A 15,454-nucleotide genomic window follows, 5' to 3' on the forward strand; every position below is an offset into this window, starting at 1 on the left:
AGGCGGGAGGTGAACCACTATACTTCGCTTGTGTCGCTCTCTCTCTCTCTCTCTAAAGCTAACTAGAGACCCCTCGGTCACTAACGTTAACATTGGCGCCGTCTGTGGGAAGCCAACAAAAAGGCTTCGTCACGTACCTTGAACTTTTGGTCCGCTAGCATGACCGGCGGAGACATTTTCCGCTAGCGGGTCCGGCGGTGACATCTTCCGCCAGCATGTCCAGCGGCAACATTTTCCGCTAGCGGGTCCAGCGGCGACATTTTCCGCTAGCGAGTCCGCGGCGACATATTCCTCCAGCGAGGCTAGCATGTCCGGCGGTGACATCTTCCGCTAAGAAAGTCCGGCGGCGACATCATCTTCCGCTAGCGGGTCCAGCGGCGACATTTTCCGCTAGCGAGTCCGCGGCGACATATTCCTCCAGCGAGGCTAGAGTGTCCGGCGGCGATATTTTCCGCTAGCGAGTCCGGTGGCGACATTTTCCGCTAGCGGGTCCAGCGGCGACATTTTCCGCTAGCGAGTCCGCGGAGACATATTCCTCCAGCGAGGCTAGCGTGTCCAGCGACAACATTTTCCGCTAAGCGAGTCCGGCAGTGACATCTTCCGCCAGCATGTCCCGCGGTGACGTTTTCCGCTAAGCGAGTCCGGCGGCGACATCTTCCGCCAGCATGTCCAGCGGCGACATTTTCCACTAGCGGGTCCAGCGGCGACATTTTCCGCTAGCGGGTCTAGCGGCGATATTTTCCGCTAGCGAGTCCGCGGCGACGTTTTCCGCTAAGCGAGTCCGGCGGCGACATCTTCCGCCAGCATGTCCAGCGGCGACATTTTCCACTAGCAGGACAACGGCGACATTTTCCGCTAAGCGAGTCCGGCAGTGACATCTTCCGCCAGCATGTCCCGCGGCGACGTTTTCCGCTAAGCTAGTCCGGCGGCGACATCTTCCGCCAGCATGTCCAGCGGCGACATTTTCCGCTAGCGGGTCCAGCGGCGACATTTTCCGCTAGCGAGTCCGCGGCGACATATTCCTCCAGCGAGGCTAGCATGTCCGGTGGTGACATCTTCCGCTAAGAAAGTCTGGCGGCGACATCTTCCGCTAGCGTGTCCGCAGCGACATATTCCTACAGTAAGGCAAGCGAGTCCAGCGGCGACATTTTCCGCTAAGCGAGTCCGGCGGCTACATCTTCAGCTAAGCGAGTCCGGCGGCGACATCTTCCGCCAGCATGTCCAGCGGCGACATTTTCCGCTAGCAGGACAGCGGCGACATTTTCCACTAAGCGAGTCCGGCGGTGACATCTTCCGCTAGCGTGTCCGCGGCGACATTTTCCGCTAGCGGGTCCAGCGGCGACATTTTCAGATAGCAAGTCCAGCGGCGACATATTCCTTTGCTAGCGAGGCTAGGACAACTCCAACATAATTTGGGCACTTAATCAATTCCAACTCCAACTCGCTCCAAATCGGCATAAGATAAGTCACTATATCTTCCTTTACGCTCTTTCAATTTGAGCTAGTGCCATGCCAATGCCATGCTTTTACTACTTCTAAGCATGCCTACAATATATCACACTTGATATGCTTTTACATGCTTCCATAAACTTTTGAGCATGCCAACAACATTTCATAGATTTGGCAACACTTTCTAGACCTCACATGCTAGATATGCCATGCTTCGTACACCGATCTCAAACGATCTCTAAGCAAGTTTACAATAATACATAATGTTATTAGCAACTTTACTACAAGTACATGCTATACACATATGTCATGCTTCTATTTTAATTGCAACTCAATTAAATAAACATGGGACACTCAAATAAAATATTATTACTTACTCTATGTGTTTGTCATTTTTTCATGCAGATACAAACTTTACGAGTCTATGGTCTACGACCAACCGCCAAGCGGTAAGGCAACGCCTCATAATGACAATGACCGCTACGCGGCATTGCAGTCAAGTTTCTCCTCCGAGAAATAGTAAAGGGACTAGTTAACACAGCCTACGGCAGCCATTGATCCGATAGTTAACCCCGACGCTTGGGTACCAAAGATTGGGCTCGCTACCCAACACCCTCTGCTCCGCGCAGCTCCCCTCATCAAACAATTTTCCGACCATCCGGAGGTCTATAGCCAGGAGTGGGGGACTCCTCGCAGGGCCTAGCAGGGGCCCACCCGAAAGGGCAAAAGCGTTCGCTCCAACCAATTCTAGATGGATGACGCACTCGCACTAATTATATATGCTTGATATACGGCACAAAGCTACGCTTTGGTATCAACCTGCAAGAACACCCTCCTTGACTGGGGACTTCGGGGACTTATACATACAGCCCAACATAATTAGCAACGGCCACGCTCATGCCTCAGGGCATCACCATCGAGCTACCCGTTAATGCCTCATGGCAACACCGAGCTCCTGGCTCGTGCCTCAGCGGCACCGCCGAGCTTTCACTCTCTCGCCTCAGCGGCAACCACCAGGCTTTCGCGCTCGTGCCTTAGCGACACCGCCAGGCTTTCGCGCTCGTACCTCAGCGGCACCGCCGACTTTCGCCCTCGTGCATTCCCGGCACCGCCGAGCTTCCGCTCATGCCTTCCCGGCAACCCCCGAGCTTCCGCTCATGCCTCCCCGGCAACCCACGAGCTTCCCGCTCATGCCTTCCCGGCACCCCGAGCTTCAGCTCATGCCTTCCCGGCAACCCCCGAGCTTCCGCTCATGCCTCCCCGGCAACCCCGAGCTTCCGCTCATGCCTTCCCGGCACCACGAGCTTCCGCTCACGAGCTTACCGCTCATGCCTTCGCGGCACCCCGAGCTTTCCGCTCATGCCTTCCCGGCACCACGAGCTTCCGCTCACGAGCTTACCGCTCATGCCTTCCCGGCACCCCCGAGCTTCCGCTCATGCCTTCCCGGCAACCCACGAGCTCCCCGCTCATGCCTTCCCGGCACCACGAGCTTCCACTCACGAGCTTACCGCTCATGCCTTCGCGGCACCCCGAGCTTTCCGCTCATGCCTTCCAGGCACCACGAGCTTCCGCTCACGAGCTTACCGCTCATGCCTTCGCGACACCTCGAGCTTCCGCTCATGCCTTCCCGGCACCCCGAGCTTCCGCTCATGCCTTCCCGGCACCCCGAGCTTCCGCTCAGGAGCTTCCCGCTCTTGCCTCCCCGGCAACCCTTGAGCTTCCGCTCATGCCTCCCCGGCAACCCACGAGCTTCCGCTCATGCCTCCCCGACAACCCTTGAGCTTCCGCTCATGCCTTCCCAGGCAACCCTTGAGCTTTCGCTCATGCCTTCCCGGCAACCCACGAGCTCCCCGCTCATGCCTTCCCGACAACCCCGAGTTTCCCTCTCACGAGCTTTCCGCTCATGCCTTCCCGGCAATCCTCGAGCTTTACGCTCATGTCTACTCGACACACCACACGTTAATGGAACATTGAATTTTTCTACCATTTGTCGTTTACCGACCGCGACAAATCAAATTCTTTTCGCGTTCCATTAATACGAGCGAAAACCAAACAGACACAACCGTACGCGCGGTCATCGTTCATGAGTTACAAAAGCATACCTTCGCGGCGCTCATGCAACTTGCATCTCACGAGCATAACCCCGTCAAACTCGACCTCGTTCGTCTCCTTGCGCGCGTCACGCATTTATCATATGCAATCCATATGCTCACACGACCATGTATCACGCACCTCATACATTCGTATATACCAACACATATCAATGCAACTCACATTTGTTGCCCAATGCAACAAGCATTCTACATATGCCTATTTTTTGTCTTTGTCGTGCAGGTTAACGAGTCCCTTCTTGCTTACGGAGTTCGGGGACTTGTAGGGGCTCCGTACCGCCCGGTTACTTATGCTTGGTGACATCATGTGTATAACTCCCCAACCAAGAAGCTCCTCTTACTTGGGGACTTCGGGGACTTGTAGATACCTCTACTAGCAAGACTAGTTTGCTATCTCACCAAGCATAATTAACACCCTCTTTGGGACACCCACAAGCCATGGTGAGGCCCAACCGCTACTTGCATCTTGTAGCCCTATGTTCAAGCTACGCTACGGTATCCGGAAGTCACAAATCCGTCGCCGGGAAGCCACCTTTCCGGCCTTGCAAAGTTGCCTTCACAAACATGTTTTCTAGACTAGAATAGTGATTTCTAATATCCCACATCTAAGAAAATGTAAAGGAGAAGCATTCCTTCACCTATAAAAGGAATGCCTCCTCCCACTTAAACTCCACTTCATTACATCTCTGGTAATCTCGTTAAGCCGCAAGGCTCGACACACTAGTACACATTCAAGTGGACGTAGTCTCCCGCTAATTCGGGAGGTGAACCACTATACTTCGCTTGTGTCGCTCTCTCTTTGTCTCTCTCTCTCTCTCTCTAAAGCTAACTAGAGACCCCTCGGTCACTAACGTTAACAAATAACGAATAATACAACTGGCTGATCTAGTTTTGCACAGTTGGGTCAAGTATGGTCCAATCGGGCAATGTGATTGGTTTCAAGATTTAAGGGGAATGGCTTATTCGAGAGCTTAATGATTGCATATTGTTCAGCTCAAGCTTAATTTTTGAAGGTATATACTAAAGGGTTTTTTACCTCATTTTTAGAGATTTTTTTCCCACTTACCCCATTAAGTTTTTTTATTTTCCTTTTACCCAAAACACCCTAAACCCCATTAAGATTTTTTTTTTGTTTATTATTATTTTTTAATACTATTTTACCCTCACCTTTTTTTTACTTAGAGAGAGAGAGAATGGAAGAGAGAGAAACCATAGGAGACTTCGCCGGAGCCCCGTCACCGGCCACCAGAGTCCGGTTACCGATCGCAGGAATCCGGCCAACTTTCACTGGAATCCGGTCACCGGCCTCAGGAATCCTTAAGTTTCAAAATTCATCAATATTTGGATAGATGAATGGACGAATTGAAACAAATTATTATAAAAAATTAAGATAGCAAATTGGCTAATTATGAAAATCTAGGATAGCAAGTTTCTATCAATAAAACCTAGAACCTAGCAGATTGATTATTAAATTTCTTTTATCAAGCCGCGCACGCTTTCATCCCTAGAGCCAAGTTTAGGGCAGCAGTGTATGGAGAGGCATTTGTTAATTTTTAATGGGAATTCCAGATACTCATATTTTCAAGGGAGAAATATCACTTTGGTCATCGAACTATGGGTTGCTCGACACTTTGGTCATCCAACTTTTAAAAACTTCATTTTGGTCATCGAACTATATCACTTTGGTCATTCCGTCAGTTTTCTCTGTTAACTCCAGGGGTATTTTGGAGATGAAATGTTTTACCCGCCATTTTTATAACTTAATCCAATTTTCCCCGCCTAAACATAAAACTTCATCCAATTTTGCCAACTTTTCCCTCCTTTTATTCATGCATTCATCATCAGTAATCCAAGCATACAACAGAGAAAAATAATCGAGTCAGAGAATGATTCAAAGTGAGGGAATATAAGAGGAAGAAAAATTTAGGAATTATAAGAAGGGAAAAGTTGGCAAAATTGGATAAAGTTTTATGTTTAGGCGGGAAAAGTTAGATTAAGTTATAAAAATAGCGAGTAAACCTTCAAATCTCCAAAATACCCTTGGAGTTAACAAAGAAAACAGACGGAATGACCAAAGTGATATGCGATGATATAGTTTGATGACCAAAATAAAGTTTTTAAAAGTTGGATGACCAAAGTGTCAAGCGAGCCATAGTTCGATGACCAAAGTGATATTTCTGCCTATTTTCAAACCCTATTACCTCCCAACATGGCCTAGTGGGTGTAGCTACTTTTGCAGTAGAATATATAAATAGATCTTGGTTCCTGGTGTCTTCTGCTTTCTCTCTCTTTCTGGAAAATCACGATGGGAAGTTCATCAGTAGTAGGTTGGACTCTTCTTTATGCTATCTTGGCTCTTATCACAACCCAACAGCACTACTCAAATGCTGCCTTGTTGCCGGAGACACTCAAGTTGATCGAAGCGGCCAACGCCGATGGACCTTATTTAGGGTTGGTCATTCCAAACACTTACGAATTGAACCCTCTTCTTCGATCTCCAAACTTCACCTCAACTGACTTGATCATTGACTTTTCTGGTAAACATATATATATATACACACACACACTGCTGTGTTAGAAGTTCAATTACCATCTCACAAAACCTAGTAGTTGACCTCATATATGTGTTTCTTATCTTTCAAGGAAGAAGATTCAGGTTTGGAACCATTGCTACAAAGAAAGTCATATTGGTTATGACAGGACTGGGAATGGTATATATATCTGATTCCCTTCTATCAATTTTCTTTAATTGGTTTCTTCACTCATTTCATTCCGGTTCTTCTTCTTCCCTTTTTATTCTGTGTGGATCCTGTTAGCCACTTATCCTTTTGTAGATTAATGCAGGAATAACCACTCAGCTTTTACTAAGCATGTTCAGTGTAGAAGGAGTGGTGCATTATGGCACAGCTGGCAATGCGAATCCAACCTTCAACCTTGCAGATGTGGTCATTCCTCAGTATTGGTCCCATACTGCTCTTTGGACCTGGCAAGTAAGTAGCTAGTTTTAAATTGAATCCCAACATAGAAGTTAGGTAATTTAGCACAACCATCATAAATTTACTACTAACTGGGTCAGCACTGATATTGTATATGCTGCTTTCATATATAGTAATTACTTTTGGGTTCAACATAGAATAGTAGATTACCATAACTTCAATCGATCTATATAATCTGTATAGATTATAGAACATCATATTCATTATTTACACTGACAATACACACTATCCATGGCTAGCAAACAAGAAGAGAGACAAAAAGATGAGATTATGAATTTAGTTTAATACTACTGGAATATTATATATTGTATCTCGTAGCTACCATATCATATCATAGATTCATAGATATAATCATATAAACACATGCACTTTTTGGATTTTGTACCTACCGTTATATAATTTTCCAAATGGTGCAGAGATATGGACATGGGCCTGAAGATGATTTGCCTCTAAATTCGATGAGAGATATTGGGTGCTTGAACCTTGCAAGTTACACAGTGAATGTGACAGATGGGAGCTCATATGATAACTTGTTGAACAATATTTGGTATCAGTCAGAGGAAGTCTTCCCCATTGATGGAACTCCAGAACAAAGAGATTTTACCTTTTGGGTCCCTGTTCATCCCTTCTACTATGAAATCTCCAAAAATCTAGAGGTAAAAGATTTTCTGTTAGCTCGTGTTTTTACTTCCTCGATTCAGTCCTAGCTAGCTATGATTTACAAATCCAATATATGGTTCGCATTTGATCCTATAGATATGTACCAAGTGTTTTGAATTCATGTTTCACACACTTTTACAATGGCATTTCCATCTGGAATTAATTAATCCTTCAGAATGAGAACAATGCGTTTGGTTGAGTGCCTTAATGGGGTATCGAAGAGCAAGAATGAGGCTTTTAAAGCTTGTTTTGAGAGTTTATTCACATAGTTGCCTCTAAGAAAAATTTCTAGAATAATCACTGAAGAAATTCCTTATATTTATACATCAATCTAGCTAGGAGTAAGAGTAGAGCAAAACCAAGTAGAGATTTGGATCAAGTTAGGTTTAGGTGATCAAATAACGCTAGTTAGTCTAATGAATAGTTTAATATTCTTCTAACTAGAACATACTTATTATGAACTTATATATATGCATCCACGGTTTTTAGGACCTGAAACTAGAAGGTTGCCTAAACTCAACATCATGTTTGTCACATACACCAAAAGTAGCAAGAGTCCAAAGGGGAACAAGTGCAAGCATTTACCTGGACAATGCTGCTTACCGTGACTTCATATATGATAAGTTCAACGTAACTCCGGTGGACATGGAAAGTGCTTCTGTTGCTTTGATATGCCTTCAGCAAAGGGTGCCCTTCATAGCGATCAGGGCTCTCTCTGACTTGGCCGGCGGTGGCTCTGCGGATTCCAATGAGGCTGACACATTCAATACTCTCGCTTCCCATAATTCAGCCACAGTTGTTGTTGAATTTATCAAACAGTTATCAGCTGCTAGTTGTGCATCTATTATGTGTCCTAGTGATGATGTTAACTAAAGGGGGCATTGCCCATTTTGCTATTTGTCATAGGGGGATTTTGTAATTTAAATTACTTGAGGGGGGTGGGGGGGCTACTTTATCAATTTAGTTACTATAACATCAATATTATGGGCCACCAAATGGAGGTGGCATCAGTACTTTCTTGTTTCCTTCTGCATTATTTCAAATGAAAGAAGGTCAATCATCATTGTAAAGATGACAATGCTATTACCCAATTTGATAGAGCTTTAAAGAGCTAGCAGCTTGCAATGCCTTATCTTCATGCTTTCCCTTTATTTTCCTGATATAATCTTCTCTGATCTTCATCTCTCTCCCTAATCTGCAGAAAAAAAATGAGAATTTCAGTTGTAGCTTGGCCTTGCATAGCTGTTTACGCTGTGATCATCAGCTTGATGCTTAAACACACAAATGATGCATTGTCTACAGATACACAGAAGTTGATCGACCAGGCCAACAAGAGTGGCCCTTACTTGGGCTTGGTAATTCTGAATTCTTTCGAACTGGACCCTCTTCTTCAATCTCCAAACTTCACTTCAACAAACTTGATCATAGATTTTTCCGGTAAACATACAGAAACCCATTATGAATTTGACTTTCACTGCTTCAATATCATTCCTTTTACTTTATTTATAGTATGTTTTTCATTTTCTGGGTTTAATTCAAGGAAGGAGATTTCGGTTTGGAACCATTGCTGAAAAGAAAGTCATCTTAGTCATGACAGGAGTTTCCTGTCCATGGTAGATATATAGATATTATATATCTCTTTCAAGTTTCTCAATGTTTCTTGTTTCTTTCTGCTCTTTTCATTTCTGTTATTTGAGATTAATGCAGGAATAACTACTCAGCTTTTGTTTAGCTTGTTTGATATAAAAGGAGTGGTTCACTACGGCATATCTGGCAATGCAAACCCATCCTTTAACATTGCAGATGTGCTCAATCCTCAGTATTAGTCCCATAGAGCTCTTTGGAATTGACAGGTATACATCTAGCTCTATCTATAGTTGATTTCACTAGCTAATTAGTATCACGTACTAATCACTAGAGACAATAACCCAGCAAAGCTACCTACATAAATGTCTATATGCATATATTGTGAAAACCACACATGTTAATCAATGGTGGAGGCAAGAATTAATGCCTTAAAAACACTGTGGCACTGTGGCAGTTTCAACTTTCGAGCATAAATTGCTTCTTGTTCATCTACTCACGATCAAGCAATGTTTAATCCATCGTTCATGGCATGATGCAGAGATATGGAAACGGGTCTCAAGATGAACTACTCCTTGAATCACAAGGAGACTACACGAGAAATTGGCTACTTCAAATTTTCAAATTATACAGTGAATGTGACAGGTGGCAGCTCATTTGATAATCTCTTAAACAACATTTGGTATCAACCTGAAGAAGTCTTCCCTATTGATGGAACTCCAGAACAAAGACAGCATGCCTTCTGGGTTGCTGTTGATCCCTTCTACTATGAAATCTCCAAAAAGCTTGAGGTAATCAGCCTGCTTAGTATATACGATACATGAATTAAGGCTATATAATTATGCACATATGTACATGGTTTTTAGGATTTGAAGCTTGAGAGTTGCCTAAACTCAACAACATGTTTGCCCCATACCCCAAAGGTGGCTTTAGTCGAAAGGGGAACAAGTGCCAGCATTTTCCTGTCTAATGCTGCTTACCGTAGCTTCTTATATGACAAGTTCAACATAAGCCCTTTGGACATGGAAAGCGCTTCTGTTGCCTTGATATGTCTTCAGCAAAGGGTGCCTTTCATTGCAATCAGGGCTCTCTCTTCTGGTCTAACTGGTGGTGGCTCCGATGATCACACTGAAGCTGGCAAGTTCATTAGCCTTGCTTCGAAAAATTCAGTTACAGCTGTTGTGGAATTCATCAAACAGCTATCACTTTATTAGATGCTAATTACACATTGAACCACCATCTATATATCTTCCTCATGTTTCTAAGTTTATTGCTCTAATATGCCTTTCTTTGTTTCTACTTTGAGAGATGCCGATTGTTATGAAACTAGTAGGGTACCAGGGTTTAACTCTTGGATTTTGAAATTTAGGTACATCATCCTCAATCAAAAATTACACAATACAACACATTTAAAACTTATACCTGTTTCTGTCCTATTAAGGACACAGACAATTAGTCATAATCCATAACATCAACCTTATTTTTATGATTCATTTATAGATTGATTAATATGTCAAAATCCAGTTGACACGTTTTTTGGATTGACAAATCCAACTACTACGACAATAAAACCCAAGACTTCTCCGAAACAGAGCTAACTGAACACTAATTTGGTGCGTAGTCTAACAGACTAACAACCATCCAAAATTTCCTTCAAATCTGGAGCAAATAGAGACCATAAAAAGAGTACCTAGAAGTAATAGATACCAAGGTAAAGATCCATTTTATCCACTCTCTCTCATATTATGTCCATCTTGCTCAAATCCCTTGCTCCTCTCTCCCTCTTCTTCTTCTTCTTTACTTTTGGGAATTCTAGGCTTCCAAAAATCCCGCTTATACTTTTTTTCAATGGAGGAGAATATGAATATTACAAAGCCGTACACAATCCAAATGAAGCGATCAAACATGAGAAAGAGTATAGAGGTAGGTGGGAATTGGTTTCAGAGAATTCAGGTGTATCAGCCATGCACATAATCATAATGCCTAACAGTAATAAGGCCATTATGTTTGATGCTGCTGGTTTTGGCCCATCTGAGATCTCATTGCCCGCCGGAGATTGTCGTCGGGTTTTGGACAGCAGACAGGAAGTTGAAGTTTATGAATTGGATTGCTGGGCTCATGCTGTGGAATTTGACATTGACACTGCAGCTATTAGGCCACTTAAGGTAGGGTATTACTAATTTTGGATTGTTTCATTGATGCTGTGGAGATTTCTATATTTTGGTAATATTGGACTTACTTTTTCCATTGTTAGCTAAAATCAGATTTTAACAGATACTTGGTGCTCATCTGGGGGGTTATCAGCTAATGGTACACTTGTGCAAACTGGTGGATGGGATGAAGGAGGAAGGTCTGTGAGATACTTCAATGGATGCAGTAGTTGCGATTGGGAGGAGTACCCCATATCACTTTCCGGCTTAAGATGGTACTTACCTCTTAGCACACGCTCTAATCCAGTCACTCATAAGATATATATCTATACAAAACAAACGTTTACTTTTTATTAATCTCAAATGACTATACAATTCTCTAATATTAATTTGATTTTGTGTACAGGTTTTCTACCCAACATATTTTGCCAAATGGGAATTTCATAGTGGTTGGAGGCCGTCGGATGTTCAATTACGAGTATGTCCCTAAGGCGGGAAGTTCGAATAAAATAAGCTACGCTTTATCATTTCTCCAAGAGACGAGTGATCTTGTAGAGAACAATCTCTACCCATTTGTCTTCCTCTCCACAGATGGCAACCTCCTAATTTTCGCTAACAATCGATCGATTTTGCTCAACCCAACCACTAATAAAGTCGTACGCGAACTCCCCGTCCTTGATGGTGGGTCTCGCAACTACCCTGCATCCGGGATGGCGGCATTGCTACCTATAAAGCTCAATGACCGGAACCCGAATGTAATCCGAGCTGAAATTCTGGTCTGCGGTGGAGCGGATCCCAGAGCGGGAAAGTTTGTTCAAAAGGGTATATACGCAACTGCACTACAAGATTGCGGAAGGATTGATATAACCAACCCAAAAGCCACGTGGCGAAAGGAGATGATGCCGACGCCAAGGATCATGGGAGATATGGTGATCCTTCCCACAGGTGATATCCTTATGATTAATGGAGCCAAAGAGGGCACAGCCGGGTTGAATTTTGCGGAGGATCCGAATATTACTCCAGTAATTTATAAACCCGATAACCCAATAACCCGACGGTTCATGGAGCTAAAGGAAACAAAAATACCAAGAATGTACGGTTCAACCTCTACATTATTGCCAGATGGCGCAGTTTTAGTGGCTGGGAGCAATCCAAACTACTATTACAATTTCACCGGTGTGAAATATCCAACAGAGCTTCGGGTCGAGAAGTTTTACCCGCCATATTTCGACCCGGAACGGGTGTCGGACCGTGCTGTAATAACATCCAATTACATGGGTGGAATGGTAAATTATAAGAGAAATTTTGTGATTGAGTTCCAAGTGAAGAAAGCTAGGGTGAATCCATCAGATTTGAAGGTAACAATGTATGCACCACCATTCACAACGCATGGTTTTTCGATGGGACAAAGACTTCTAGAATTGGCCATAACAGAGTTGAAAATTGTGGAATCGGAATTGTTCCGAGTGGAGGTTGCGGCACCACCAACGGCCGAGATTGCTCCACCGGGCTTCTACTTGGTCTTTGTTGTGCACGCTGGTGTTCCTAGTTCAGGGATATGGCTCCAAATTGCATAGATGATATTCTCATTTTGATTTTTTCCTTTGTTTTGTTTACTGTATATTATACATGTTAGTTAGAACTTGTATTGTTTTGGATATAACTAGGTAAACAAAACAAACATTATATTATATTTATACGGTTTAAGATTTTTGATAATTTTTCATTTATTAGTGAACCTACGAACTATAAAAATTATCCCCACACTAACAAAACTAGCTTGAATCTCCATTCGTCAATATACTCAATTGTAATACTTCAAGATATTCCTTAACTCAATGTCAAATAAACTCATAGGGTGTAAACTAATATATAAAATAAAAGACTAATTAAATTTTCTCCTTAGGGCAAGGATAACTCATGGGTATGACACCTTAGACCATCTCCAATGAATACGTCAAATCCACGTGGAGATCTCTAACGGCTAGAAAAAACATCTGCAACCCCTCCAACCCATGGGGTCTTATCTGACGTGTAAATGACATTTTCATTTGGGCTGTCAAATTTGACAGAGGCAAAGGGAACTATCTTTTATTTTTGGGGTTTTGTCTATTTACCCCATTTCTAGGGATTTTTTTCCCCCTTACCCCATTAAGTTTTTTTAATTCCCTCTTACCCAATACACTCTAAGGGAGTCTTCCCTAATACCCCATTAAGATTTTTTTTTTGTTTTTAATTTTTTTTTAATACCATTTTACCCCTCACCCCTTTGTTACTTAGAGAGAGAGAGAGAAAATAGAAGAGAGAGAAACTATAGGACACTTCGCCGGAGCCCGTCACCGGCCGCCGGAATCCGGTCACCGGCCGCCGGAATCCGGCCAACTTTCGCCGGAATCCGGTCACCGGCTGCCGCCCACCGGAATTTGCAGAAAATCTCACCGGAAAGTTTTTTTGCCCCCAATAGACATCTATTGCCCCCTAATAGACGTCTATTGGGGGCCAATAGACGACTATTAGCCATGTATTGCCCCCCAATAGACGACTATCAGCCATGTATTGCCCCCCAATAGAATTTTCGTTTGCTGGAATGAAAATTAATCTTCCTAAATTAGACAAATAAAACTTTAATTAACGAAAAAAAAATAAGAGATTACATCAATTTAAAACATCTATTGCCCCTCAATAGTCGTCTATTGCCCCCCAATAGTCGTCTATTCCTTCACATATCTCTCTGTTTAGCCTTCACCTTTTTTTTTTTTTTTCGAGAATGAAACCTTCACTTTCTTGAACCAGTTTCTCTTGCCATTTTTGCTACCTCATCTTTCTTCCTCCAATCCTTGAAACTGGTCTTTACAACTTGGTTCTGGGTTTCGAAGACAACCAGAGTAGCAGACATGTTGGATCTTAATGTTGATGTCTCTATCGGAGAAAGAGAAAAGATCTGGGCACCCTATCGGAGTTCAACCGTGAGACTCAAGACCAGACGTCGTCTTCAGCCGGAGATGTCATTCAGCGTCTTGGTCCAGATCCGGTCACCGGCGAGCTGACGAGCTGACCAGAAGCAGCATCTTCAGCCGGATACGTCGTCGAGCTCATTGCTGGAGCAGCAAGAGGAAGAAGGCAGAGTGCTCCTCCGCCGGAACTGGAGATTGGAGAGAGAGAGGGAGAAACCAGATGGCACCGGGACTGAGTTCGAAGAGGAGAGAGCGACAGAGCTTTCATGGCAGAGAGAGAGAGGGAGAGAGAAACCAGAGGGCAAGGACCCAAGGGGATCGGAAACCTTCTTCGCCGGTAAGGTCACTCTGGACCGCCGAGGAGGTCGATCTCGACCATCACTCACATCCTCCCCTTCTTCGTTGGCGAAATTTGAAGATCCGTTTCGAACTTCTGCTAGGACTTCTGCACGATCTCACTGTTGACTTCGTTTCCGACGACCGGCGACCAGGCCGACGGGGATGTGGCCAGATCATGAGAGAGAGAGAGAGAAGAGAGAGAGAGTGTGTGTGATCGAGAGATGAGAGAGAGTGGCATTGATGTAGTTATTTAATTAGGTTGAGGGTAGACTGGTCATTATACTCTAATTTGGGTTAGTGAGAATAAAAATATGTTGTTGGGGTAAGTGGGATAACTTTTGCTCATTTTGGGGCTTTTGGTCAAGTACCCTTTATTTTTTTATTGTTTCTTCCTCTTTCCTTCTCTTCTCTCTCTTTCTTCCTGAGCATCTCTCTGTAACTATGGAGAAACCCAATCGTTTTCCCAGTCCCTTGCTTGTAACAAACAATAAATTTGAGGAGGAAGAAGAAGAAAACTCTTTCAATTTGGAAATTAGTACAGAATCAAACACTGAAACCCACCAAGAAAGTCCCAAGCTTTACTCAAAAGAAGCCAAAACACAACCAACCCTTTCTGTTTCTCCTCCTCCTGATTCAATTCCGAAAGGAAAATCATGTCAATTAAACCCATTTGCAAGCCTCAGTTCCCCATTACTGTACTCAACTCAGCTCCAAAGTTTGGATGTTCGATTTTTAGAAAATCCAAATCAACCCATACCAAAATGCAGACCTTCAGATTCAATTCAAATTTTGGGATAAAGAGAGATAGTGCACAGTAATCCAAATATGATCGAAATCAGATAGGGAGGAACTTACCCAGCCATGGGTAAACGGCGAATGACGATCGAAGACCACCGACTTTGTGCCTCTTGAAGTTTCTGGGTTCAATTGACCTATAGCCTTGAATAATCCTAGTCAGTTGTTTATATGATTAATACCCATCTGGCTTTCCTTTAATACCCAGCTTGCTTAGCTTTGGTCTGGAGAGGAAGAAGAAGATAGAGAATGACTGAATGAGAGAGAGAGAGAGAGAGAGAGAGAGAGAAGCAGTCGAGAAGAAGATAATGAAACTGGAAGGAGAAGTTGAGAAGGACTCCTTAACAGAATAGTTAATTGTTTATGAATTAAATAAATTTTAAAATGAATAAAATATTTTTATAATTTGACATATC

General features: G+C 43.5%; 1 protein-coding gene and 1 pseudogene across 1 annotated transcript; both read left to right on the forward strand.

Moving 5' to 3' along the window:
- Positions 1–8,424: 8,424 nt before the first annotated feature.
- On the forward strand, positions 8,425–10,014 carry LOC133740700 (uncharacterized; annotated as a pseudogene).
- Positions 10,015–10,538: 524 nt separating this feature from the next.
- LOC133740699 (aldehyde oxidase GLOX1-like) lies at positions 10,539–12,701 on the forward strand. The gene is made up of 3 exons (XM_062168646.1): positions 10,539–10,965; positions 11,065–11,225; positions 11,357–12,701. Exons 1-3 carry the CDS (start codon positions 10,546–10,548, stop codon positions 12,525–12,527), a joined length of 1,752 nt encoding a protein of 583 aa, XP_062024630.1. The 5' UTR covers positions 10,539–10,545; the 3' UTR covers positions 12,528–12,701.
- The last annotated feature ends 2,753 nt before the right edge of the window (positions 12,702–15,454 follow it).

This window comes from Rosa rugosa, chromosome 3, assembly GCF_958449725.1.
Source record: "Rosa rugosa chromosome 3, drRosRugo1.1, whole genome shotgun sequence".
Taxonomy (NCBI): Eukaryota; Viridiplantae; Streptophyta; class Magnoliopsida; order Rosales; family Rosaceae; genus Rosa; species Rosa rugosa.

Bases quoted from the DNA above. Each gene is read 5' to 3' on its own strand.
- LOC133740699 (XM_062168646.1), top strand. From the start codon at position 10,546: ATGTCCATCTTGCTCAAATCCCTTGCTCCTCTCTCCCTCTTCTTCTTC. The intron at 10,966-11,064 runs GTAGGGTATTAC...AGCTAAAATCAG, and splicing joins CAGCTATTAGGCCACTTAAG to ATTTTAACAGATACTTGGTG. The intron at 11,226-11,356 runs GTACTTACCTCT...TTTTGTGTACAG, and splicing joins TCACTTTCCGGCTTAAGATG to GTTTTCTACCCAACATATTT.